General features: G+C 39.2%; 1 protein-coding gene and 1 long non-coding RNA gene across 5 annotated transcripts in view; one reads left to right on the top strand and one right to left on the bottom strand.

Moving 5' to 3' along the window:
* Positions 1 to 27,309, top strand: part of LOC139129666 (uncharacterized) — a 396,232-nt gene that overhangs the window by 71,079 nt on the left and 297,844 nt on the right. The window lies entirely within an intron of this gene.
* Positions 1 to 27,309, bottom strand: part of LOC139129655 (uncharacterized) — a 103,022-nt gene that overhangs the window by 22,764 nt on the left and 52,949 nt on the right. For all 4 annotated transcript variants that reach the window (XM_070695326.1, XM_070695328.1, XM_070695327.1 and 1 more), the window contains 24 exons: positions 25,721 to 25,828; positions 25,066 to 25,257; positions 23,054 to 23,161; positions 21,499 to 21,691; positions 20,613 to 20,749; positions 19,379 to 19,603; positions 18,444 to 18,585; positions 17,742 to 17,865; positions 16,808 to 16,999; positions 16,435 to 16,557; positions 15,546 to 15,728; positions 14,698 to 14,892; positions 13,671 to 13,819; positions 12,754 to 12,922; positions 12,199 to 12,333; positions 11,211 to 11,363; positions 9,862 to 10,066; positions 8,863 to 9,033; positions 8,219 to 8,467; positions 7,263 to 7,529; positions 6,551 to 6,754; positions 3,036 to 3,185; positions 2,169 to 2,348; positions 1,289 to 1,558 (listed from right to left, as the gene is read on the bottom strand). In XM_070695326.1, the coding sequence (XP_070551427.1) occupies positions 1,289 to 1,558; positions 2,169 to 2,348; positions 3,036 to 3,185; positions 6,551 to 6,754; positions 7,263 to 7,529; positions 8,219 to 8,467; positions 8,863 to 9,033; positions 9,862 to 10,066; positions 11,211 to 11,363; positions 12,199 to 12,333; positions 12,754 to 12,922; positions 13,671 to 13,819; positions 14,698 to 14,892; positions 15,546 to 15,728; positions 16,435 to 16,557; positions 16,808 to 16,999; positions 17,742 to 17,865; positions 18,444 to 18,585; positions 19,379 to 19,603; positions 20,613 to 20,749; positions 21,499 to 21,691; positions 23,054 to 23,161; positions 25,066 to 25,257; positions 25,721 to 25,828 (4,224 nt within the window). The remainder of the gene's footprint in view (positions 1 to 1,288; positions 1,559 to 2,168; positions 2,349 to 3,035; positions 3,186 to 6,550; positions 6,755 to 7,262; positions 7,530 to 8,218; positions 8,468 to 8,862; positions 9,034 to 9,861; positions 10,067 to 11,210; positions 11,364 to 12,198; positions 12,334 to 12,753; positions 12,923 to 13,670; positions 13,820 to 14,697; positions 14,893 to 15,545; positions 15,729 to 16,434; positions 16,558 to 16,807; positions 17,000 to 17,741; positions 17,866 to 18,443; positions 18,586 to 19,378; positions 19,604 to 20,612; positions 20,750 to 21,498; positions 21,692 to 23,053; positions 23,162 to 25,065; positions 25,258 to 25,720; positions 25,829 to 27,309) is intronic.

Here is a 27,309-nt window from a genome sequence, read left to right as displayed (position 1 = left end):
TGCCCGAATTACACACTCGTCTCTTACCATCAGTAACACTGCTCTCGCCAACTACCAGCATCACAAACCACACACTAGCATTACACAATGAATTTACCACATCAGAACATTTCCCAGTAAACTTGCCAATTACCAGCAATAAACACTGTACATGTAGTCGCTACAATAACCTCCAAACCAACATCATACACTTTACTTGCCCTGTGCTGGTATTTCAGTACTCTATTAATTTGCAACCAACCAGCCTTACACAGTTTACTTGCCGCTAGCAATTCTATCAGTCTCTAAAACATCTGACGCTATTACACACTAACCTTGCCACTTGCCATTACCACACATAACTTTGTCACATACTGTCATTACACACTTGGTAACCAACGTTACACACTTATCTTGCTCTACCCATTATTTCTTCATGAGCTTGCCACTATAACCGGTATTACAAAAAGAACTTGTTACCAACCAGCCTTACTCCATGGCCTGACTCATAATAACTAGCCACTTACCAGCATTACACTCTTTACAAGATCCCTGGCCTGACTCATCTTGATAGTAACCAGAGTCACAGGCCGTCTCCTCAAAGCTTCCCACTTCACAATAGTAACCAGGTGAGCATGGGAACGGATTGCTGATGTTCATTCCGGCAGGACAGAAGTATCCTAATGGAGAAAAAGTAAACAGTGAAATACTTAATGCTGAAAATGAGTTGACTTAATACTTGCCTACATATGTTAAGTGAAAGATCCAAGCAATGCTATTTAGGATTATTCAAGAATACTAACCATGCTTATCTATACTTGATAACATGTAAGTAGAGATATGAAATATTATGATTTGTAAATATCTTCTGATCGGTGTTTGTCAGTTAGAACTGTACAATTTCGGTCACTGGCTTGGAAACTGTACATTTTGATTTTTAACTGAAAGAATGACATTTGTATGATCATGTTCATGAGATGCTGAAAGAATTTGTTTGCTCCGCTGATATGCAAAGACAGCAAAAAAGAATTTGTGTTTTTTCAACATGGTGCGAAAGAATCTGTAAAAGTTGAATTCGTAGTAGCTGATAAAGTCTTCAAGGCCGAAGGGTGCTCATCAGCTTGATCAAGATTCAAATTCTTTACTTCATAAAACTTTCAAACATCATCAAAGAAATGACACATTTCAATAGCCATCCAGAATTATGAATCATCCCTCATTTCCTGAGTTAGGGATTGAGGACAATGGCTTTTAGTATAATCCTGGTTTTCGTCAATTCATAACACCAATCACAGCACAACTCCTATACCTTCATCACATGGTCCTGTAGGCTCTACTAAACCAGGTGTTTCGCAGTAGTGTCCAGGTGTACAGCTGTAGCATTCACTCTCTTGTTTCAAGCCAGTGGAATTGGAGAAGGTTCCAATTGGGCACATGGGTGGATTGGCATCGGTGCCAGATGGACAATACCTGCCAACAGGGCAAATATCACCTGTGATGCCGTCCGTTGGATCAGGTCTATTGGCACTGCGGTTGCAGTAGAATCCAGCATCGCAGGGCCCAGAGACATCAGCCAGTCCTAAACGAAAACAACAGACAATGTTATATTCCCTTAAACTTAAATATTGGCCTTTTTCTCTGTATTTCTTTTACTGCTGCCAAACCGCAAAATTTGGATTCTGTACACTTCACAAAAAAAGCTTAGTTGAATTCAAAAGAAATGCGCAGTTATCAGTGTGTTATCTTGGTTGAAGATTTTGGGTTTCCTGCAATTTGTAAGCCATGCCCTGCCTGGCAAACACTGAAGGGGCATTATATAAATAGCTAGAGGGGGTCAACCCCAGTCAGTGACCCTAAATCAATCCCAAACCCCTAACCCTCCATGAATATGGTAATGGAGACATTAGTGGTTACTGTAGGATGTAGATGAAATGCAGCTATTGAAATTTTATGAAAGCAAGACATGGATGTAACAACAACCTAAGAAGTTGACATCAGCTTGTAACGTTCATCCAATCAGCTTGGTATACATGCTGAGGTACACCATCACTAATCATTTCTGAATCTACAGCTTTCAAGAGTAACCAATCCTTCCAGTAATCTGATAGTCCATCATACGTGGTAGCATACGGAAAGCACAGAGATTCCAGACATTGAATATATTAGCTCATTTGGAGATAGACACTCACCTGGATCTTCACAGTAATTGCCCTCCGTACATGGAGTGGGTTCAAAAGAGCCCTTGGGACAGAAGGAGCCAGGTTGACATTGACCTCCTGTCGAAGTTGACGGACAGAGACAATCTCCACTGGTGTAGTTGTCATAATCAGTCGGTGTTGGAGACCATGCAGCTCGTATACAAAACCAACCTATCATCGGAATAGGAAAACATTTCATCATTCCACTTTCATTATTCTGCTTATCAAATGTAAAGATTGTAATCCACTCTTCTACATGTCTTCCTCACCCTGTCTAAATGTTCACAGTCAGAAGATATGCTCCAGCTTACGACCCTATCCCACGCATTGTGGCTACAAGTAACCTAACTTTTTTAAAGGGAACAATGGGTTAACCCATGTATCACTTGGGTTGCCCTTGGTATGTTGGAGGGTTTCATAAGTCACAGCCGGGTATAATCAGGTTTGACCTCCAGAGCTCTGAGATCATGCACTTCAACACAAAGCCAGCATGAAGCTAGAATTGATATTCTCACTATGTGAAGGGATAACCAAGGAATAAAACCTTTTGTTCTGTTTTAATTTATTTGTTGAGGTTCATTTGTAACAGAGGATATGGAGACCTGAATACGTAGAAAAGCCCCTCCACAGCCAGCCTTATGTTACCCATAACAATCGAGTGGGTAGAAGTGGAGTGCCCACCTAAAGACGCAAAGCCAAAATCTGCTATCATTTAAACCCACCAGAGTCCATATTTTGTTCTGTGCGTAATGCCGAAAAGGTTCTTAAAATGGCGGTTCCTTCGAGATGAATCACACCCAGATCTTTACCCCTTCTTTGCAGTTATGGATAATGTCATGATATAAGACCACAGTTTACCTGCATCACACTGGTCAGTGTATGTTGTGTTGCCCTCCCAGCCACAGTAATACCCAGGGTCACAAGGGGTACAGTCATCCATGCTCTGACCACGTTCATTGCCACGGTAATAACCTCTGGGACACGGATACTGTGTAGCATACTCAGTGCCTGAAACAAATATAAAATGACATGAAATTCTGCATCGGGTATAATGCATCTGCTAATTACAAACCTAATACCGGTAATTTTACAATTTCTGCATATGTTTACGGTAACATTGTTAATTTTCACAGGGAATACAGTTGAATGTTTTGATGTTAAACTTTGTACAACATTCACTGAGATTTAAAATTCAGATTTGCTTTGGAAAAAGTGACAGAAATATACCATAATTGGACATTCTTAAGGGAATTTAATTGGGATGGATCCTAATTCAGCTATTCAGCATAATGAAAGTACAATGGTATAATTCATATTTTATGACTCTAATCTATCAAAATGTATGGACATTCCATGTGGAGACTGTGTTCAAAGACCATTGTAACAAAACTTGACTGATAATTTCAGGGAACAACCAACACATTTGCAAATCACTTTGCCGAGGAGTTAACTTGATCATTGGTAAGTGAGGCCAGAGTGGACGATTTAACAGATTCACGGACTGAGGAAGTGTAAATGTGTTTATTGTTCAAAGCAACGTTGAACTGAATAAGGTTGCAGAGTTTACCAGGGTTTTACATCACTTTTAACTTTTGAGAGTCCCTGGGACTCCTGGTGTTAGAAAATGGGAGTCCTACATCAAAATATGGGGGTCCCAATTTATTTCACAAAAATGTTTTATAGTTTATCAATGCCGTGGTCTTCACTGTGTTCAATTAGTATTAAAACACACAGCAAATAACCTGCAGTAGCAGTGTTCATGAAGTCAAAATCATCTATGATGGGGCCAACCAGTTTGATGAACATTAGTCTATTAAGCCTTTGAGGATTGAGTCTATTACGTGCCCTCTGTTTGATGGCATTTTGTACTGAAAAGCCCCTTCACATGGGGCAGAGGACACTGGTATGACAAGAGCAATTTTAGCTAGGATGACAAAATCAGGATACTCCTCTATAAAATCAGTTAGCAACAGCTTGATAGGTACATGTCAAAATTCAGTGCCTCCCTATGAGATCTTGTGAAGTGTTTGTAAACAAGGAAGTGTGCCCTAGCTCTATCAGCATCAATACCTGGTGTATTGTTATAATGAATCAACAGTTGATCAAGCTGGTTGACCCCATAGTCAGGTAGGTTGGCCACATTTTCAGGATATCTGTGTGGGTTGAGAATCACATCAAAACACTCCAGAATATTCATCTCATCATCTGGAAATCTGCTATCTAAATTCTGCAGCAGTTTGTTGATATAATTTTCTCTTGCATCACAGAACCTCTGTCTGAGTGGCTGATTGTCAGTATTTTGAATGTTTTTGTATGTGTTTTTCTGACCATTGCCAGGAACATCACCCAAATCATTAAAGACGTCTCTGACAGTGTGTGAATCATTAGTCATTCTATTCAATGTGTCCCTAGTAGACTGAACACTTTTTTTGATATAAGAGGTGACAGAATCTTTCTGAAATGTAAGGCTCAAAATTCCAATGACAGTAAGAACATCAATCAATAAGGCAGTGAATAGCAGACACAATGAATTAGAGATAAATTTCAACAGCTCATCAGCCTTTCCCCCCCCCCCCTTTTTTGTCACTTGCAAGTGCCAAGGCAATTGGCTCAAAATGATGAAAACCATCTTGACAGCTGATTCGACCGACAGCCAGCGAACAGATGTAGCCTCAGTAATTTGTTTTATTTTCCCATTCAACAGAGTTTGAATTCCCTAAGTTTGTCATATCTCACACTAGAGTCAATGAAGTATTTATACAATGAATGGATTATATTATGATATTCTTTGCAATATTCAATATCTCTGCCTGCTTGGGAAGCAGCAAGATTCAATCAATGTGCAACACAATGCACTTGAACAAGGTTGGGATTTCTGGCTTTTAATTTTGCACCCAACCCGTTCAAACGGCCGGTCATTAGGGCCGCCCCGTCTGTTCCTAGTCCATATTATTGTCCACGGCTGCGTCACAGATTTCTTTCCTAGTCAAAAATTCAATCAAGGCGTTTTCAATCTCTGCAGCAGTGGCATCTGTAATTTGCTGGTTACAGAGGAAAGAAAAATTCGCCTCGAACATGTATTGCAAGTTTCTTATGAATGAAATGTCACAACACAAGTCTCATCCAACATTATACCGATGACGTCACTTGCATGTATGCTATCAATCAGGGACTTCTCGATCGCACGTTGAATACACTCTTCAAACTCCATAAACTATCTGAGGACGTTTGTAATATTCAATGTCTAAGCCGTTCAGATTCTGCAGATGAATGATGTCAGTGAATACATCGCATGGAAGGTCACGTTTAGCGATCAGGTAAACAGTACGTAATTGTGCAGCGTACGCGTCGAGTTTGTTACTCTTACCGCTACGTATCACTCCACTCGTAACTGTGCTCTTACCCTGCAACTGCGGTCCTCATGCTTAGGATTTTAACGCTTGTGAGACGACTTTTCGAGTCCTGATGACGAGTGAGAGTTGAATGTTGAAAATTACAAACACCTTCCATGAACGGGCATGTAACATTCGCTTTCAAACATACACTGCATTCCATGACGTTTCGCTCTTCAGAATATCGAAGCCATTTATAGTAAATCTATTGAGTCAACTTCTGTTGAATGTTCGTAATTTTGCTGACTTGGTCGGGGGACCTGATGTATCAGTATCGCATGGCGTAGCTGCCGTTTCGGCCTCGACCAAACCTGCATGGTGCTGGTTGCTGCGGCCACCGAAAAACCTTCGCAGATCGGCCTGTTTGACACGACCCGCCATGATGCATAATCATGTGTTAATCGACACAAACAAGAAATCGACCAATTAGAATCAGTTTACATTTTGAAAGTAACTTTTACAGCAATAGAATTTGTTTCCGCGGTTACCATTGGTTATGAAACAGTGGAGGCCAATGCACTATGGAGCATTCCATTAAAGTACGGGGTCGGTAAGGTTTACTGGGATGTGTTTTACGTGTTCAGCAGCTTCGCAAGGTGTACACCAGCAACAGATATTGCTGCGTCCCAAGGGACGCGTGGTTTAGTTTTTGAGGGGTCCTGCGTCCGGTTTTATGCGTAAAGGACGCAGAAATGCGCGTCATGTAAAACCCTGGTTTACACTCTTTAGACTTGGTGTGTGAATAGGCATCATTTACATATTATTTCTATTATAACAATTATAATAATCTGATTACTTTACAGAATCATTTTGGATGAGATGTATATGACATTGAAATTTTTTGAAATCTTTTTTGTAAATCTTTTAAAGGTTAAAGGAGTGTTGCTTTTTTTTCCCAACTTTCCACGTACATAGTGTAGGAAAAAAAATACCATTGACCCGCAGCATATGGCCGCCTTACAAAACAATCAAGACACTCACCATTGGGACAATAGTGGCCTGGAGGACACTTGTATGGTACGTATGTTGTAGAATTAGCAGGGCAGTAGTAGCCAGCCTCACATGAGAAGCATTCTGCTTGTTGCTCCAAGTCGTTGTAGGTACCCGCATTGCATCCGAATGGAACTGATGTGCCCAGCGGACAGTAGTGCCCGATGGGACAGGGACCGCCCGAACTGTCATCACCTACAACATAAGTGACATGAAAAAAGATGATGCAGACCTTGTTTGCATTTCTTTCTCCATGGTAACTCATTGGCAAGGCAACATATTGCCATCGTTGCAAAAGCAAGTGTTCAGTGGCTTCATAATGTTTATGGATTTTCTGGCTCGGCAACTTATATGCAATAACTTGAAGTGCCAATTGGCTGAATCACGTTTAATTAATCCTGTCGTGCTCAGTAAAACTTTTCTGATAGATTTCAGAGCAAGATTAATTTTCTTTCAGTTGAGATTGTCCTTACATGTTGCTGAAAAGTGAGCGACATAACTTCATAATGAACAATTTTGGTCATAGTTACATCGCCATTGTAACAACTGGTCAACTATGTCTTTATTTCAAATATGCCAGAATGCTTCCGGACAGCAGAATCTCACTAACGATGATGCACTGCTGTTTATAAAGGCAACAACACAACTTTGACATGACTGATCTAACAAACAGCACAGTAGTTTGGATGACATCAGGACTTACCGATAGGGTTTGGATACGATGCGCCTCTGAGACAGTAAAACCCTGGATCACACGGTCCCGTCGGCTGCGTCAGATTGGCGTCTCCGCAGTATGTTCCAAGATCACAAGGAGTGCACTCATCAATGGCTTCCAGGTGTGTTACGGCCGAGAATGTGCCGTTTGGACACGGTTGTGGTGTGTGAGTTCCTTGCACACAGAAGAAACCAGCGGGGCAGGGTCCACCGATACCAGCTGTAGTTTCAGGAGTTGGGTTGCTGACGTTATTACCTACAGAAAATGAAAACATTTCAACACATATTAGATTGGAGTCAGTCTCTACACCGATGCATGTTAACCAACTGAGTGCTGTGATTTTACCACCTAAATTTAGTGCAACATTTCACCAATTTTTATAAATTTTTCTGTAATTTTTTTGATAATTTTGGACAAAAAGGACATAACTTTTCTTTTGCTACAGTTTTTTAACAAAATTTTGGAAAACTCTAAAACAAATTCTCTGAATCTGAAAGAAAAATTGTCTTTGTTATATTCTACAAAGGCAAAAAAAATATTGACTCCGGCACTCAAAAGGTTAGTACTTTGAAGAAAATCAACTCTGCTAAGGGTATGCCAATCCTTCCTAGAATGAACTCATGCAAAATCTCACCAGATCTTGTACAATTTAGCAAACAATTACAATTTTTGTTTTGATTAAATACATGATTTTTGGCATCATCATTGTTCAACTTTGAAAAAAAAAGAATTGTATTTAAATACTTTGGCAGTTCTCAAAACCGATTCTATCAGCTTTCATGTTCTGAATATACCAAACTTCTAAATGTACCAACATTTTTCACACAGAATCACAGAATTAAATTGTAATTATTTCATCATGGAAGTGATATTCATGAACTGCAACATTCATACATTTACCATTGTAAGGTCTCAAACAAACAGACATGTCTTGCATCACTTACCCAACACACAGTAATAGCCGGCATCACAGGGACCAGCCGACGCATTCAGTGTGGTGAAGTCAGACGCACCCAGGGCAGTACAGTATTTGCCAGGAGCACACGGCAGGCACTGGTCCTCCCTGGCTAGACCCAGATCAGGGTTGTAGTATCCACGAGGGCACGGTATATATTCATTGCCGCCGGTGTTTTTGGGACAGTAATGGCCTCTAGGACAGGCTAGCAGCGTCTCACCATCAGCACAGTAGTATCCTGAAAATATTAAACATACAGCGAATGACAGTTGTTATCGCAGAGCTGACGTATTGTTGCTGGAAATTGATGTACAAAGCACGTCTAGAGGAAGGGACACTATGAAACTGTATGCTTAAACAGACACTGATCTCTACCGTGAGGGGGGTGTAGGCTTTCAGTTCTTCAGATATGCCATCAATGGAAGCCTGCCTTACTGTAGGCCATTTATCATCATATTATAGATGAAATCAATTTCACACTTATTGAATTATCTTTTTCAACAGTTACACGAAGCAGAATTTCTTGGACATGACAAAGATTCTCTGCAACAGTATATTACCAATAAGAATCAAAATGCACTTTATGTCTATGGGGATTTGATAACACAATGAGATAGATGATAATTTGTTTACCTGCAGGACAATCGAAACACTCGGCCTGTCCCGTGATGTTGGTGTAGTAGCCACCTTCACACCGCTTGGCAGCCGGCGACCCTTCCGGACAGTAGTGACCGACTGGACAAATGTTGCCTGTGGTATCGTCAGTAGGGTACTGTGTGTAGGCAGCGCCGGTACAGAAATAGCCTGTCAAAGTATCATGTATGTAGCATGGTGAGATAGTACACTGAATGCATAGATTAAACACAGTGTTGTTTTCAGTTTTGGTACTGGTTTTGTTATTAACAAATGCTGATGGATACCAATATCTGACAAGGTTGGTCAGGCTAGTGTATACAACGAGGATTTCTCCACACAGTTTACAAAGTTCTGATGAGGTATAGAATACCACGCATATTAGGTAAAGCAGACACTTTACAGGAAGTACTTCATGATATATTCAATTACTATGTACAAAACCATGAGAAAACCCTGCAAAAGTACACCTTAGCACAGTATACAGTAGAACGCAACAGCTTATGCTGACATATAGCAATGACATAAGGTTCAGCAAAACACTTGTCACATGACTATATGCAAATAATGACTGTGTACTGTGCCAATATCAGTGCTTTCAGAAAATATATGCTTTATTAGGGATTGGGACTTCTACAACTAAGAAAAAAATAAAAATCTGAAAGTGTCTTTAGGGTATGTAGCTACTTTAAAAATAAAAAATCAGGGGTCGCCATGTAAAGTTTTATACTGAAGAAACAAATTACCTAACATAACTGATATTTGAAATTCAAAATGGCCGCCATCCCTGTCTAAACTCTATGCAGAAACATTAAATTTTTAATTTTCAAAAAATCAAGACTACGAAAAGTTTTCTTGCTCTGAGAGCTTTAAAATAAGCCCCAACAAAAGGTAGCCCAGAAAAGAATTATAAAAAATTAAGAGTCCAAATGCTTATCTCAGAGATGAATTCTGCCTTAACAGATGTTTACTTTATACAAAAGATGACTGTATACATACCAGCTCCACACAGACCAGTCGGGCCAACCAGTGCCATTCCTTCACAGACTTCGCCAGGTGGACAGTCCAGGCAGTCGCTTTCAGCTTTGGCTCCAGTGACATTGTTGAAGGTACCATTGCCACATGGGTAGGTGTAGGGTGCCGGTGTACCCGCAGGGCAGTAGTGACCCTCCGGGCAAACATCACCCATTCCACTCTCCCACATCTGAAGGTTAAAAAATTCACATGTAAGCTATCAGCGTTCATCCTGAAGAGGCATGCCACTTTCCACACACAGAGCGGTGGCAAAGAAATTTAATGTCGAAGTTAACCTAATACTGAAACAAGCATTTATACTGTGAAATATATAATTACTTTATGAGTAACTCACATGATGAAAACACATTTTAGATTTGATAAAAAAACATACATCACATTCAGTACTTTGTTTAATCAAGGAAAATTCAATGTTTCTTGTACGGAAAACTGAACAGTGTAACGTTAAGTAACACATAGCAAGACCATCTAATCCCATGAAAACATCTAACATGAAAATATCAATCAATATATGTTGATAGAATCATCAGAGGTAAGTAAATCCAGTTGTTGGAGAGGTTGGGGATCCTTTGCCATGTTGGTCACGCAAGTCAATCCACAGGGAGAAGCACAAACTCCGCACCTCCTTTTGCTAATATCTCATGCTATCTGTGATGTCATTAGTATATTGCAAGATGTTGACCAAGTGATTGAATCTCCTGTTAAAGGTATACAGTCACCTGTAATCTAAATATGCCCATATATGGTCAAAGGGGTGTTCCTTCGTATTCAAAATACCCATGTGAGGGCGCTGTTTTTAAAAAGCGGCCACCCGCTTAAAATCCGTGATTGGTTAGATTTTCTCTTTCCATGGTAACTGTAGCAAAATTGGAACAGGTGACAGTATACCTTTAAGGTCAACACAGTAGCTCATTAGGCAGTGTTTAGGAACTAAAAGCAGTGTGAATTCAAGTGATCAGAGGCTGCAGTTAACGTGTTAAGTAAAGGTAGAGACATTGTTGGTGGCAACACACTTGGAGAGACTGTGATAGAAAAAAAACATCTTTATTGGAAATACCACAGATATCATAAAGGTATCATCACAAGGATGTATAGACTTTGTGCTACTCCCTGTGGTTCAACAGATCTGTTGATCAGTGAATACTAGATGTGTAATTTTACAATTAGGACCAAATGCAGGAATCCTAAAGTTAATATTTCTGGATCCTAGCACAGGTCTTGGAAATGTGAAAAATACTACTATTTTATGAAGTTTTTCACTGCTGTACATTGACGACTGCAAAGGAGAAGAGACAAACCCAAGTAGTGCTTACCGGAGTTGATGTGTTAGAGCCTTCATAGCAGTAATAGCCTTCAGTGCAGGGACCACTGGTAGCTTCTAAGCCCACAGAGCCACAGTAATCACCAGCTGGGCATGGATCACACTCAGACAGCTCACGGCGACCAAGATCATAGACATAGGTACCCTGAAAATTGACATAAATAAACAGTTTTAAGCTTTCTTTCTGTTTGTTTCTGTTCCTGTTCCTTTATGCCATGTTGTTTTTTCGAATAAAATATGCAAAAACAGTTAAAAACTATCAAATAAATTTAGTACAGAAATAAATAATAAGAGCTGTACACAATTCAATAGATAAATAAACAAATAAATAAATAAATAAATTTTAACACTGCAGCTATTGAATTTTTTTCTTCAAAACAATGTAGTTGACTTGTGCAACATGCACTGGGTTACATTACTGATGCTACTCACAAGAAATTAAAACATGCCTATAGCATTCACTGTGGAGTAACCCAAATCAAGCTAACACAAACCAACTAACAAGTATGGAAAGCAAAATTGTAAACCATCTAAGATCCAAACCGAGTGTCTAAACAAACATCAAAGGATTAGGGTTCAAAGACAAGTATTGAACTCTTCCAGTTAATGAACTCTCCACAGAAAATTGAGCTTGTAACCACATCAAAGTATTATTAACACTTTGGAAGACTGACATGACACCGTTTTATTATGCTTATTTTGACTGGACATACCAGTACTGCAGCTTTAGTGCAGTGAAATGTAAAAAACGATTTTTAAGAGGTTATTCAAATTGACTGTCACATGGTCCTTATGAAAACAATTGTCAAATAATACAAATCACAGTATTTGCCAATATCTAGGCTTTCAGAAAATATATACTTTGATGGGGTTATGAGCTTAGTTTTTCTAAAAGAGAGTTCATTAATTAGAAGGGTTCAATACCCGTCTTGGCAACTTAAATGAAGGACAGAAAGCACATCATTGTTCAGTTTACTGACCCTAGGGCACGGTGTGGGGGTTTCACTCTTTGGCGGGCAGTAGTGACCGCGGTCACAGATTGTTTGGTCAACAGTTCCTGTGGTCATGCAATAGTAGCCTTGTAAACAGTCACTGCAGTATGAGGATTTGGTGGCCTGTAAACAAACAAACAAACAAACAAATATTATACGGAAAAGATCAAGATACATGGTATATCTGAAAAAATCTATCAAGTATTCAAAGAATATTAAAGTTCTGCTTCGAAGAGTAATACATGATAATGTTTCAATATCATTAGCTTTTCAACTTTGTCACCACTCTACCAGACAGATGAACAAAACACCAAGTTTCTAGAAATATATTCTGGTTTTGCTGCACCTGTGTAATCAAGGACTTTGACCATGTCTGTATGTTCAAGGTCATTGACTTCAAATTAATATAGTTCATGTCTGAATACACCTTTTCAGAGAATAAACTTTTCAGCTATTTCAACTGTTTCCAATCACATGGTTTGTTCCATGTTCACATATCTAGAGGGGTGGGAAGGTTAGACCCTCTGAGGGACACACTCTTACCGTCTGATAGGTTCCTCTTGGACATGGCTCTGGTTTGTACGCCCCGTCTAGAGTGTAATGACCTGCTGGTGTTTCATACTGGGTTGGGGTTCCTGATCCTCCCACACAGTAGTAGCCAGCCTCACAGGGACCAGTGGGTTCTGGATTGTTGTCGCCAGCACAGTAGTACCTACAGACAATACAATACAGATAGTTTTCGATCAGGTTCGAACTCACAACATATGGTATCCAGTTTCCTAGCAGAAAGGCAACAGAGAGAACCCCTCGGCCAAATCCCCACTCTCAAAAAGAGTGGTTCAATATCCGGGCTAAGTTTTTACATTTTCTGACTGCGACCACTCCACAAGTTGTAGAGTTCGTGGATCACTATAAACTGTGACTCTACTCTAAAGACACTAACACAGACATACACAGTGCCACTTCACAGGCGAACCAATAATCCCAACAACTGCTTAAACTACCATTATGATAATTTGACAAGACTGTAAATCATTTCTTTTTAGCTGGTGTCCTTTCTTGGCGAATTTATCTGCGTTTGCCAATTTGCTAATTCACGATGCTGCTTATTTTAACTTTCCTCCATATTTACTAAAGTTAAGATGTTTGTGTAGCTAAATTAAAAACCTGTTGATTGCAATAAAATATGAAACTGAATAAAAGGCATGCAGTTAATTCAAAGAGTTTTACTATTTTGTTGACTAACATTTTGATTTTTGAACGATAGAAACTTGATGGCTAATTTGACATTGCCACCGATATACTGATACAAGTATGTTGAGCGTGTCCAACATCCATTACCAGAAAGCATTGCTAACTTGGTATGCACTGTCAAACAATTGCTGGCATACAGAAGACACATTTACAAGGAATAGTCCTTAAAAAACGTTGCAAAAATTTAAGTATTCCTGTTGATTTACCCTGGATCACAGGCGATGCAGTCTTCAAGTCTTTTGGAACCAGTGGAATTGCTGTAGGTACCCAGAGCACATGGAGCCGGCACAGCCGATCCTGCTGGACAGTAGCCACCAGCTGGGCACAGTCCACCAGTTAAGCCATCAGGTGGTGCCTACAGAGCAAAGATTCAATCAACAATCACAATTCAAGCCATTTATAGACAGCTGGTAGGGAAAGGCTTCGTACACAAAGATATATGACTTTGGCAATACTGTGTTGGTAAAAAAAGATCAACTTTAAGGAAATACTGCATGTAACTCTGCATTTAGACTGTATAATTGGCAGTAACTGCATTCTTTTATAATTATGAAATAAAAATATCTAGTCATTACGATATAAAATAAAGAGGAAAGGTAAACTTGGCAAAAAGGGTTTTGGAAGAACATTTGAAATTGACCTTGTATACCACATGTACCGTATAATATAATATTAAAAGAAGGGATTTTTAAAACAATCATAAAATCACAGTTGTACTTCATACCACAGTTTGGGTTAAAAGTAGGAGAGAGCAAAATATTAGCAATGGTTCTACTCCGGAATAAAACGATGCGATGCGTTCTACAGACTCAGTACGCCCAAATAATCACGTGATGCCGGTACAAACAAGCCCACATGTGTACTAACGCGTATTGAGATACACGTACCGGTACGTCTATGCGCGTTTGCGCACATGGCTTTGTTTGTACCTTGGTCGATTCGAATTCCGGGTTTGGCCTATTCTGTGAACACCTGACAAAAACTTCAAAATATGGCTTTAACCCTTTGAGCACTGAAATTTTCTCCCGCCAACGTTTTAGTGCAAAATCTTACCAATTTTTATGAATTTTTCTGTAATTTTTTGATAATTTTGGACCAAATGGACATCACATTTCATTTGCTACAGTTTTGTCTCAAAATTTTGGCAAAAATCTGAGAAACATTGACAGGGGTTTATTTTATAAATGGGACAAAAATAGACTTTGGCGTTCAAAGGGTTAGTTTGGCACTCACTGATGTTTCTGCTTTGTATCTGCAATAGAACCCGGCATCACAGACGTCAGTGGGTTCAGTGCGACCAAATCCATCGCAGTAGTAACCTCCGGGACACGGAGTGCAGTCGTCGCTCCGGCGCAAACCGGTGGAATTGCCATAGGTTCCGGTGGGACAGGGTGACGGGTAGGTGCTACCGCTGACACAGAAATAACCCTGGAGCAAATGAGAACACAGGGTGAGTATAAAATTATGCATGGAATCACTTCACTTTGATGATGCAAATTCTATTGCCAGTAGTTGCAAATAACTGTGTTGTACCAATCATTGGTGGCAAAAGGATCACACTATCTTTTTGGCCATAGCTTCCTGATCTCCATACAAAAAGTGTGTCACAAGCTGATGTGCAAGTCCTCGAAAAGACAAGTTTTTGTACTATGTTCCAACAAAATAAATTACATGTATCAGGGGTGTGTAATTTACTGATTTGAGGTCACAAAACATCAAATACATTCACACCAGACGGCGTGTTTCCCAAAATGGTAGCCAAGCAGACAAACTACCAAAGAAAGAGCTTGACAAATATGTATACTGTAAAGGGGACTGCAGGAACTACTCTCTGCAATGTTAACTCAGTGCTGTCCTCTAAAATCTAAAATGGATCTGGTCATCCCCTATTCATGCGTGACAGATATTGGCTAAAGCATAAAAATGACCTATGCAGACCAGTCCCTGACTGGACAATTTCACAAATAACCTTATCCTAGGTGGTATAGCTGACTCAAAGAGCTTGTGAAGGCCTGTGAGATAACCCATGTGTTTCTATAACGAAGAGTACCTTGTGAGCATCGAAAACAACTCTGACTTACTCTGTCACATTCCTTGGGCCATGGCAAGCCTATCTCATCACAGTAGTATCCGGCAATACACTCTGTACAGTCCTGGTAGCTCTCACCGGCACTGCCATTCAGATAGAATCCCACTGGGCAGGGGTACGTGTCTGGTTCTGCTGTACCTATCGGGCAATAGTGTCCCGCTGGACAGTCACCGGCCTGTAAATGAACAAAACAAGATTAAGAATGAAGTGTGGAATGATAAAAATGACAATATATTATCTTGTCAGAATCAAGTTCATTTCAACTTATCCCTACAGGGTCTAGAGGTTAAAAACAAGATTATTAACTGGGCCTAAACTGCAACTAGCCTACAAGTACCAGCCAATGAAAGACTTAAACTTTCTCTCAAATTTTCCTCAAGAGATCTTTCACCTATTACATTTCAGAATTCAGAATAAAAATTGGGGGTTACCGTGCAAATTTTGGTACTGGAGAAACAAACTACCCAAGATTTACTGATATCAGAAATTCAAAATGGCTACCACACCCGAATTGACTCTATTGAGTGAAATAAAGTTTTTGATTTTCAAAATACTACGACAGGGAAGAGTTTTCTTACATCAAGAGCTTTAAAATGAACCCATACAAGTGGTAGATCAGCAAAAAATTGTAAAATTTTGGGAGTCCGAATATCTGTCCCCGAGGCGCATTCTACTTGAAGTTACAACCCATTAGTTCTTTGGTTGATGTGAAGAAACCACAAGCTCAGCCAAGATATCACTAGCTATGCCTTGTAGATTTCTTCAACTCAATCCTATGAGAGAATACATGTTTTGTTCAATCAATACTTCCTCACACAAAAAAAACTCTTTTACAAATTACTTGTATCAGTTGAAGGTAGACAGAAAGGGTTTTGACTTACAGGTACACTGAGTCCCTCAGGGATACAGTATTTCCCAGCAGGGCAGTCGATGCAGTCTGACATCTGTTCTGATCCAACCTGATCAGTGTACGTTCCATTGGGACATGGACGAGGATACGCATCCTGCAATGATGATTAGAAAAAATAAAATTGGAGATTTTAATAACAATACATGCATACAAGGAACAAGTAAAAAGCCACTAAACAACACTTTTGTAGGGAAAAATAACCCGTTTACCAAAGAGACCTGCACTTTCAATTGACACAATACATATAACCTGTTCATCCCCAAATTCCCTGTAAACAGATCCACACTCACCATTGACAACAATGGAGCTGGGAAAAACCATTATGGTAAAAGGGTTAAACTTACCTGGTCACCTCTGAGACAGTAATGACCCGTTGGACAGGGATCGGTGTCCAAATCAGGTGCCGTGCTCCGTCCAGCCTTGCACCACATTCCGCGAGGGCACCATTTGTCCTGAATCATGTCATCCTTGCTGGTGGCATTACTGTTGCAGTAAAAGCCTGGCTCACACAGAGTGCACTCTTCTGCTCCCCAATCCTGTGAATTGGGAGGTCACAGGTCAAAGGTCAGCATGAGGTCATATTACTCTGCAATGTTACATACAATATTCCAGATTCTGCAGCCTAATTCAATCACAGCCCTTTTGTGCAGAACATAACAGGACTGACAGAAATTTACCTGTAACTTCCACATTGGATGATTTTTAACATTTCCAAAAATGAGTAGTATTACAAGACATTTAGAACATGAACCTGAGAAAAAGTGACTTATAAATAACATCTGATAAAACCATCCAATGACATTTTGATGACATACTCAGTAGCATACTCCGCACCATGAAGTTTGGCAAACATTTTTGACAAGCACAATATTACTATACATATATGCCACAGACAATTTTTTTTTCGCGAGCAAATTCTTTTTCCTTCGCTCTTATATATATGAAATGCCTTGTTTCAAAATTTTCATCATTATCAAGTACCTCAAGTGCAGGGGGCATATCTTTCCATGGACAAAATGGACAGTTTTCAGGGCTTGTCTGTAGCTCTATGCACTGCCTCACAAGCTGTGCAATCATGAGTTCATTCTGCGATGAGCATCACCCTCCAATATGTGAATACTTTTTACAACAATCTCACAAAACTGTGTCACTTGATAAAGTCTTGTACACGTGATCTTTGCGCAGTCAGATATGTACAACTTGGAGAACACTGGTAGTATCTGGAAAGTGTACGACTTGATAATCAATTTGCTGAAATGAAAAAAAGGTACAACTTACAGAGTAGTATCCTTTAGAGCAAGGCCTTGGATCCCCATTGCCTGTACCGTTGCAATAGTAACCTGCCGTACAGTTGTGACACTCCTCCAGAGTTTCCCCTTCCAACTCATCACGAAATGTGCCACTGGAAAAAAAAGTTCATTAGGAAATGTTGACTGTTACTTTGCATACATCAGTGAATTTAAACCTACATAAACCATGTCTCACACTTGACAATAGTAACATCAAATCCAAGTGCATATTTAATGCTTTCATAGAATTTACATGCATGGAGGAAAATTTGCAGATCTTAAGGAACAGCTTGGTCATAGAGTCAGTATTGTTCCCCAACAAGTCAGAATTTTGTTGAGTTTATGCAAAAATACAGCATTGGCTAATATCTTAACATGTGTTGTTCTCTTTTGGCATTTCATTGCAATGAACCATGGTACATGTGTTGTTTCGAATACATAACTATTATTCAGTCACAGGCAAGTAATAATTTTGTTACAATACTGGTTTGAAATACTGTGTGAGTTTTCATATGTAGTCCCATTTCACCTATTCATTTGGATTTCAATACATAGTGGTCAAGTTTCACAACAGCAGATAACAGGGTTGTGCTAAAACTGTTTGGCAAATAAGGGGTATGCTTTGTCAGTAGACACCAGCATGATATAATATTGACTGAAATATCACAGTTTGATAACAGTTTAGACTTACGCAGGACAGGGCGTTGGCAGGGAGGAACCTTGCGGACAGTAGTGTCCCTCTGTACATGGCTCACACACTTCCCATCGGACATTTCCCTCTCTGTTGGAAAAGGTACCGGCACGGCACGGATACTGTGTATCCCACTGGGTCCCTGGATAGCAATTTCATAAAAGTCATGTTGTTGTTAGAAAAGTCTGTGTAAAATTCTAAAGAAATTTTTCTTCTTCAAAAAATTGTTGGGGATGACAAAAGTAGCAAGCTTTGAGTTGAGGAATAGATTGTCTATGTGTTAACTTCAAAACAAAATGATGTAACCTCCATGCATTCATAGAAGTTGTATGCATGGTTTACGTATACGCATGGATCAGAAACACTTGAAGTTCAGTTGATATTTGTAGCAAAATGCTTGGCTGCACCCACAAGCATGTTGTTTTGTTCAAATATGCATACTTCCCACAATGTCCCTTTTCTCAATGCAATATGCGCCTCTACAATGAAACACCTCAATTTTGCTCAAACTTTTGTTATTGAAACTTTCAAAGATTCTTGTATCAAATCTAGAATCAGTGTTCAACGTGCAAAGTTTGATACCAGAGAGATAAACTTCCCTATACTTGAAATTCAAAATGGCCACCATACCTGTGTTAACCTTTACAGAGAAATATAAATTTATGATCGTTGACAAACTAAGATGGTGAAAGCTTTTTTCATTCCACGAGCTTTACAATGAGTCCCCCACAAGGGGTAGACCGAAGAAATATTGAAAAAAATTAAGATTCAGAATATCCGTTCTTGAGGCGAATTCTACATCGCATTTCCACTTTGAGCAACCTGATTTAGTTTCAGTTTAGCTCTGTTTTTGATGAAGTGGCACTTTGAAGGCTGCATAGATACCGGTATAATGATTATGAGTTTGAGAAGCACATAACTGTGGTTTCTCTTACCTGGAGGACAGTAATGACCCGTGGGACACAAATCCGTCGGTTCTGTGGATCCTTCCAGACAGAAGTAGCCCTTGGTGCACTCGTAGCAGTCGGAGAAACTTTCCAGGTTGGTGAGGTTGCTGTAGCTACCGGCTGGACATGGGAACTGCTCCGGGTACTGTGTGCCTTCGGGGCAATAGTGACCTGGAGCGCAGGGCTCGGGAGGTCTTTGCTGGCCACCAGTTGCTGTGTAGAGGTACCACAGTCATTTGTCAGATTTTGACAGAGAGTGATGGCATTGCTATTGAACAAGGCCGTTTCAACGAAGATCATAAAGTACTTGACGTTGGAACTAATGGTGCATTTTAAATTACATGAAGTGTACTGATGACTGTTATTTGAGTATGCAGATGATTTGATAAGAATGAAATTATAGACTCATTATGTAACATACTTATTCATATAAAACACAAATCATTCACATCACACCACATCAATTAATGCAAATAATATGATAATGACTTGACTATCAATGGTGAATATTCAAAAATTATTGTGTACTTTGATTGATGATGTTCTGCAGCTTCTGAAGTGAAAAATACTTTATCAGCACTGATGTTGAAACCCCAGCCACATTTCTTTGTGCCCTTTCTCCTTGGGGAAAACAGCTGTCCAGTTACAATGTTAACTTAATATTAGAAAGTCATTGAATAGTGAAGAAACTTGCTGTCCAGCTAGAAGTTCCATCTGATGTGTTATTCATTCCATGCCAAGGCCCATGGTGAAAAGAAATGACTATTTTTGAATTATATCAAATATTACTGTGCCTGTCAATAGTTTGAACCGCCCACATTCTCGAACATTTCATAGTTTTGACCTTTGGTATTCTTGGGTATTGCACTCTCAGAAACACACACAGTGAGAACACTATAATTATAGGAGATGGTGGGTGGGGGTTGTATTGTGCCCCCCTGCCACATTCACAATGGGAGATCGGGGATAATTGAGTTGGAATGAAATATTTGGCAGAAAGTGGTATGCTTTTGTGTCATAACACTAAGGGCTGCATGAACCTCAATTTAAATGTTTGACAGGCTGGGCAGAGCTTGTCTATTTGCAGGAACCTTACAATCCAACAGCCTCCAAGATGAAACACTGAAGATGTCCAATCAAATTGAACTTGTTCAAAGAAGGATCCTGTACACTGGGTGATATTCCCTACCTTAACTTTGACATAGAGGGCAGTATTACTTACCAAGCAGACACGCTACACCAGCAGGGCATGTATCACACTGGTAGGGAGCTGTTAAATTGTGATAGTTTGTGAAAGTACCGGCAGGACAACCTTGGGCGATGTCATTGGGACTGCTGCTTCCCTCGGCACAATAATACCTGAATAGAACGGAAAAAATGACATTGTGAAGAAAAATTCCAGGTTTGTAGGGACAAAAGAGGCTATAAAAAGTAAAATGTTTTTATTTTCAACCAACTTAATGCTCAATCAAATAACTACTTTCAGTATATGTTTAGGGAAGTAGCTTAAAATGTTGCTATATTCCGGTACTGCTGAGCAAAATCAGTCTCTCCTCATCATTGTTGTACAAGTAGCCGATGGCTTTGGCCATGCAGAATCCACAAATACAGTGCATTTACTCTGTCTGTTTGTACTTTGTTTTTAACAATATTGATCAACAATTTTGCAAGGCTATCACAAAATAAAACACCACTGCTTTGGTGTATGATCTGACGTCAGGGGCCGATATAATCATATTGCTGTTATGAGGAAATTATTGATAATGATAAAATTATGTATTCAGAGACATTAATGCCTTTCCCCCACAGAAGAAACTTTCTGAGGCAACTGGGAGCTTTTGAGGAAATCAGACCCTTTGGAAGGAAGAGAGCTGATGATACCAATTTGTCTGTTGATGTACACAATTATAACATCACCCTTTACATTAATGAAGTCATAATATCTGGTCTATGAAACATATTATGACCCTCTACTGTGATGTTTGGTCAACATAATTGTATTGTTGCCTTTTACCACTACCAGCGTTATTGCAGGTTAGTACAAAAGTATTATTATCCTACACCACAACCTCTCACTAATATAAAATGTATTATTGCCCTTTGCTTACCCTGGATCACAAGCGTAGTCTGGTTCAGTGAGGGCGGGCTGTGTACAGGCCCAGCCAGCGATACATGGCTGGCAGTCGGAAGCATCATCTTGACCGACTTTGTTGTTGAAAGTTCCAGCCAGGCAGGCCAGAGGAGTGTGCTCACCGGCTGGACAGTAGTAGCCAGAGGGACATCCCTTGCACTGTTCTTGTGCTGTGATAACAAAAATTTTCTTGCTTGCTTAGAAAACATTAAAACATATTCCTTCCAAAACATTTGATCCTTTCACACCATTTTGTAATGTACAGATCCAAACCATGCTATAGAAAATGACTAGTTTGTACATAACACAGTAGCTGCAGTATCTATGAAGGCCATATGCATTTTAGTAATGTGATGATGTGACAATTTCATTTAAATTTTAAAAACAGCAAACACTTGAATATCTTGAAACACAGTCCCTTCAGATCTCCTTTCAACAAATTTCAATATTTGGTATGAAGCCGCACTGGATTGTCCTTTCAACAAATTTCAATATTTGGTATGAAGCCGCACTGGATTGTCCTTTCAACAAATTTCAATATTTCGTATGAAGCCGCACTGGATTGTCCTTTCAACAAATTTCAATATTTGGTATGAAGCCGCACTGGATTGTCCTTTCAACAAATTTCAATATTTGGTATGAAGCCGCACTGGATTGTCCTTTCAACAAATTTCAATATTGGTATGAGGCCGCACTGGATTGTCCTTTCAACAAATTTCAATATTTGGTATGAAGCCGCACTGGATTGTCCTTTCAACAAATTTCAATATTTGGTATGGAGCCGCACTGGATTGTCCTTTCAACAAATTTCAATATTTGGTATGAACCGCACTGGATTGTCCTTTCAACAAATTTCAATATTTGGTATGAAGCCGCACTGGATTGTCCTTTCAACAAATTTCAATATTTGGTATGAAGCCGCACTGGATTGTCCTTTCAACAAATTTCAATATTTGGTATGAAGCCGCACTGGATTGTCCTTTCAACAAATTTCAATATTTGGTATGAAGCCGCACTGGATTGTCCTTTCAACAAATTTCAATATTTGGTATGAAGCCGCACTGGATTGTCCTTTCAACAAATTTCAATATTTGGTATGAAGCCGCACTGGATTGTCCTTTCAACAAATTTCAATATTTGGTATGGAGCCGCACTGGATTGTCCTTTCAACAAATTTCAATATTTGGTATGAAACCGCACTGGATTGTCCTTTCAACAATTTCAATATTTGGTATGAAGCCGCACTGGATTGTCCTTTCAACAAATTTCAATAGTTGATGTGCAGCCACACTGGATTGTCCTTTCAACAAATTTCAATATTCAATATGCAACCGCTCTGTATTGTCCTTTCAACAAATTTCAATATTTGATGTGCAGCCACACTGGATTGTCCTTTAAACAAAAGTCAATATTCAATATGCAACCGCTCTGTATTGTCCTTTCAACAAATTTCAATATTTGATGTGCAGCCACACTGGATTGTCCTTTAAGCAAAAGTCAATATTCGATATCATATGCAAATAATGGGCTACCTGTTGCACCTTCTTCTTCGGTAAACGTTCCACCAGGACAATCTTCTGGGTCTGCAGTCTGTTCGGGACAGTAGTGACCCTTTGGACAAGCCCTTCCAGTGGCACTCCCTGTAATAAATATTAACATCCTTGATAAAATTACTTTACATTTTCATCAACCAGTACAACCTAGAATTATATAGGGCTCAGTCCTTGGTGTCGCACCAGGGGCTAAGATTAGAAATTTTATTAGTATTGATTCATCATTAGTAAGGGATACAATAGAATTAACTGTTACTTGCTATATACGTTTGTACGACAACTATGCCCAGTTTACCCTCTGATGTGTACACGTACACGACATCAGACCCTGCAGGTATAGATTTTATGTTTAATGTGTAAAAAAGTTGGACAAAAATTGGCAATTTTTACCGTGATAAGTACCCATTGTGTTTAAAGGGGAAGTTTACCAAGGATGATTTTTACATATGTGCTAGCTTTGTGGTCACTTACCCAGAAAAGCTATTTTCGCCATTTATAACTTGCACGATTTTTACAAAAACCGATAGAAATAGTACAGGAAGTTGCCCATGTAATTTGAAGCATGGGAAAAAGCGCCAAGCTTGGAGCTTGCATAATGTGATATGGAAGGCACCATTTTCCCATGGGTATGGCATTGTCCACCACCCAGGCTCAAACCAGGCTGTGCGTATTAACATAACTTTTGTTTATACTGAGTATCCTTGCATAAACGGTGAATCACTTATAATAAACTGTCCACTGTCAGATTTTGTGTTGCTGTTTACTACTGTACTACTGTGAGTGGACAATGTGGGGGCCATATCCATCCGAAGATGGTCCCTTCCATATCACATGATGCAAGCTCCATGTCCAAGCTTGGGGCTTTTTTCCCATGATTCAAATTATATGGGCAACTTCCTGTACTATTTTTATCATTTTCGTAGAAAATCGGGCGAGTTATATATGGTGAAAATAGCTTTTCTGGGGTAAATGACCACAGAGCTACCACATATGTAAAAATCATCCTTGGTGAACTTCCCCTTTAATAAGGGACGTATTGTGCCATCATTATCGTTGCAATAGTAACTGTACTGCCAAACTTCTGATATTGTAAGCTGAAAACCAGCATTACGTCAAAAATTGGGCAATTTTTGCACATAGTTATTGACACAGGGGGCGCTTGTCTAATATTCAATCCCAGCCTTCTTTGCAAATGTCCTCGTTCATATGCATGACAGATTTCCCTTTATTTTTTAGGCGTGATAGTAACAATATTTTGTATCAGTGACAAGGTGGATAATAATAATTACGGGCTAATAAAAGAGATATTTTTTATTAATGGCTTGTTATAAAATAATAAATTGCACGTTTCGTAATTGTGTATTTACGAGTACTCAAAAAAACATGGCGGCGCCCATGAATTAAGTCGGGTACACTTATGGTTACTCCCATTACGAATCTGTGCATGTGCAGTCAGTAAGCCTCTGGCACGGCTATTAGTTGGTAATTTTGAACAAACATCTCAATACTGGCCACTGGCGAGCCAGCAGCAAAGAAAGATTGGTGGATGTTTTAATAATTCTGCTATCACGACAAATTTTTCATGTTTAAAATTATCCTAGTAGGCTCTTAAAGCTGTCTCCACTACTCAGTTACAAAACCCACATGTGTAGTGTTCCATTGAAGGCTAAAACAGTCGGCCTCACAGCCTTGATTCACTGAATATCCACTGTTACTTACAGCACAAAGCTGCTCCTTTTCCCTAAGAAAAATAACGAAATTTTGAATACTACCGTAAGACCAAAAGCACCAGGGTATCAAGTTTATATGAAAATGGCCCATTGAAATCTATCAGGCTATGAAATCTGTCTCCTACAACATCATTGCCAAGATAATATACTATCCATTTGAGCAATGGTACAGACTGCAGTATATCAAGTCTGTAGCTTTTTTGTTGATGGCAATCTCATATTTCTTTTTCTACACATCCCTTCAGACCAGCAAAAACTTACCAGTTGGACAGTGCTTTCCAGCGGGACAATTGACACAATCTTCAACCCTGACTTTACCAAGCTGATCGTTGTACAGTCCGGCAGTACATGGGTATTCCGTGGAGACTGTGGTTCCATCTGGGCAGTAGTGACCACGAGGACAGATGTACTCGCTGCCTGGTAAACCCACAGTAGCATCTGGACAGTAGTATCCTGATACACATTGTGAGAAAACACAATCAGATCGGCATGTTTCTGTACATGTTGACATTTACAAATTGTATTATACAAGGATGCTTATACACCTAGGTGTAAGTGCATTGGTCCAGTCTCACAATTGAAAACAATGGGGTTGTACCATTCCACTGGTGGGGAACAGGTTGAATTAGTCACTATATCATCATCAACTTTCTATTTTTTTCTGTTCATGTTCCGTTCAAAATTTCAAAATTATTCTTAAATTTATTCTATTGTCAGTAAAAGCCAACCAATGTGAAGCTGTCCAGGCTGGCTTTCACAAATAGAGCCCAGAGTGCAAGAATAAAAAATTAATCACTAAAACACCACACTTCCTGGAAAATCACCCTTTACAATGATAATCATCTGCATGTGAAGTTTACTTTATCAATTGACAATAAAGACTTTTCATGACTATTATTATACTTTGACCACAGACCTTGGGGGCAGGTTCCACAGCCTTCATCTTGACTTGTTGCTCCGGTTCTGTTGCCATAGGTACCAGCAGGGCAGGGCAACTCATTTAATCCATCTTCACAGTAATAACCTGTCAGCAGATAAGAGAATCAAGAAAACATGAGTCAACAACGGATACTTTGAGAAATCCATACTACTTTACACTCGTGCAGAGTTTGTTAAAATCACAGTAATTCTTCAGTGAATGCAGTGGACAGACAGCCAGACTTACATAAATCATACAGACACTGGATTTTTCCACAGCTTCCATTGTTATATACATATGACAACCTGGGAGCTAATCAAACAATATTTCATTTGTCATCTCATCCTCTAAGGCAATGAAGTAGTATGACACAAGCAGTCATCTTTTCATTTTCATTTAAAACACCAGACCAGCATGACTTCTTAAACAGATCAACTCATTCAAGCCAGGGGTACATAAGAAATGAGTGGACTTTGACAAGTCCCATGATTTCAGTTGGCAGTCTACCGGTACACACAACATGTAGGTATAGGGTACAGTGTATGTCACATCACACAATTATGACGCCATGCAAATGTTTCCAAAATATTATGATATGCATCTCATTGACACTGAAAATGTCACTCATCAAAGCTAACTGACATTCATCACAGCTAAATAGCACAGAGTTTGATACATATTGACTATGAGACTGGCAATCAAGAATTAAATACAGAAAAACACATTCTTTCAATCTTTGCTTCCAAATATATGATACACCTTACCATACAATAGACATGCACAACAGATAACATGCACTGACTTAAAACTGGATGTCAGAAACATACTCCAATTCTTTTCTAAATACTTATGAAAATGAAAAAACAAAGTAAACTATTTATGAACCTGTAAAATGTTGACCTCATATATAGATATTTATATATATATATATATATATATATATATATATATATATATATATATATATATATATATATATATATATATATATATATATATATATATATATATATATATATATATATATATATATATATATATATAAAAGAAACTGTAGGAATTCAGGTGATCCCCAGTGGAGCGTGGAGTGGGGTGAAGATAGAAGAAACTTGGGTTGACACACACTACCACACCTGGTTGTTAGGTTCCAAACGTATTTATTATACCTCAAACACAATGTTTCGCTCTAAATTTAGAGCTTCATATTCGCCCAAATTTTACATAGCATTCAACAGCGCCCCCACATACCAGCTTTTGAGTATTGAAAGGGACCCCCCTGGACTTCAGCTCGCCAATTTCCAGCTCTCGGCGTAGGTCCAGACAGTTTTGACCGTACTCACAACCTCGAGGTTAGTCTCTCTCCTTTCATTTATGTACATTTACAGATTTTCAGATACTTGTAACTCCACATTGCTCGTTTTTCTATACAATTCAACCATTGTAATTTTTAGTCTCTCCTGTCATTCATGTACATTTCCAGATTTTCACAGACTTATAACTCTACATTGCTCGTTTTCCTACACAATTCAACCATTGTAATTTTCATGTTTGTACTTTTTATTGTAGAAAACACCTGAAGAAGCTCT

This window comes from Ptychodera flava, chromosome 3 (assembly GCF_041260155.1).
Source record: "Ptychodera flava strain L36383 chromosome 3, AS_Pfla_20210202, whole genome shotgun sequence".
Lineage (NCBI taxonomy): Eukaryota > Metazoa > Hemichordata > Enteropneusta > Ptychoderidae > Ptychodera > Ptychodera flava.
This window is presented reverse-complemented; position numbering and strand designations above follow the sequence as displayed.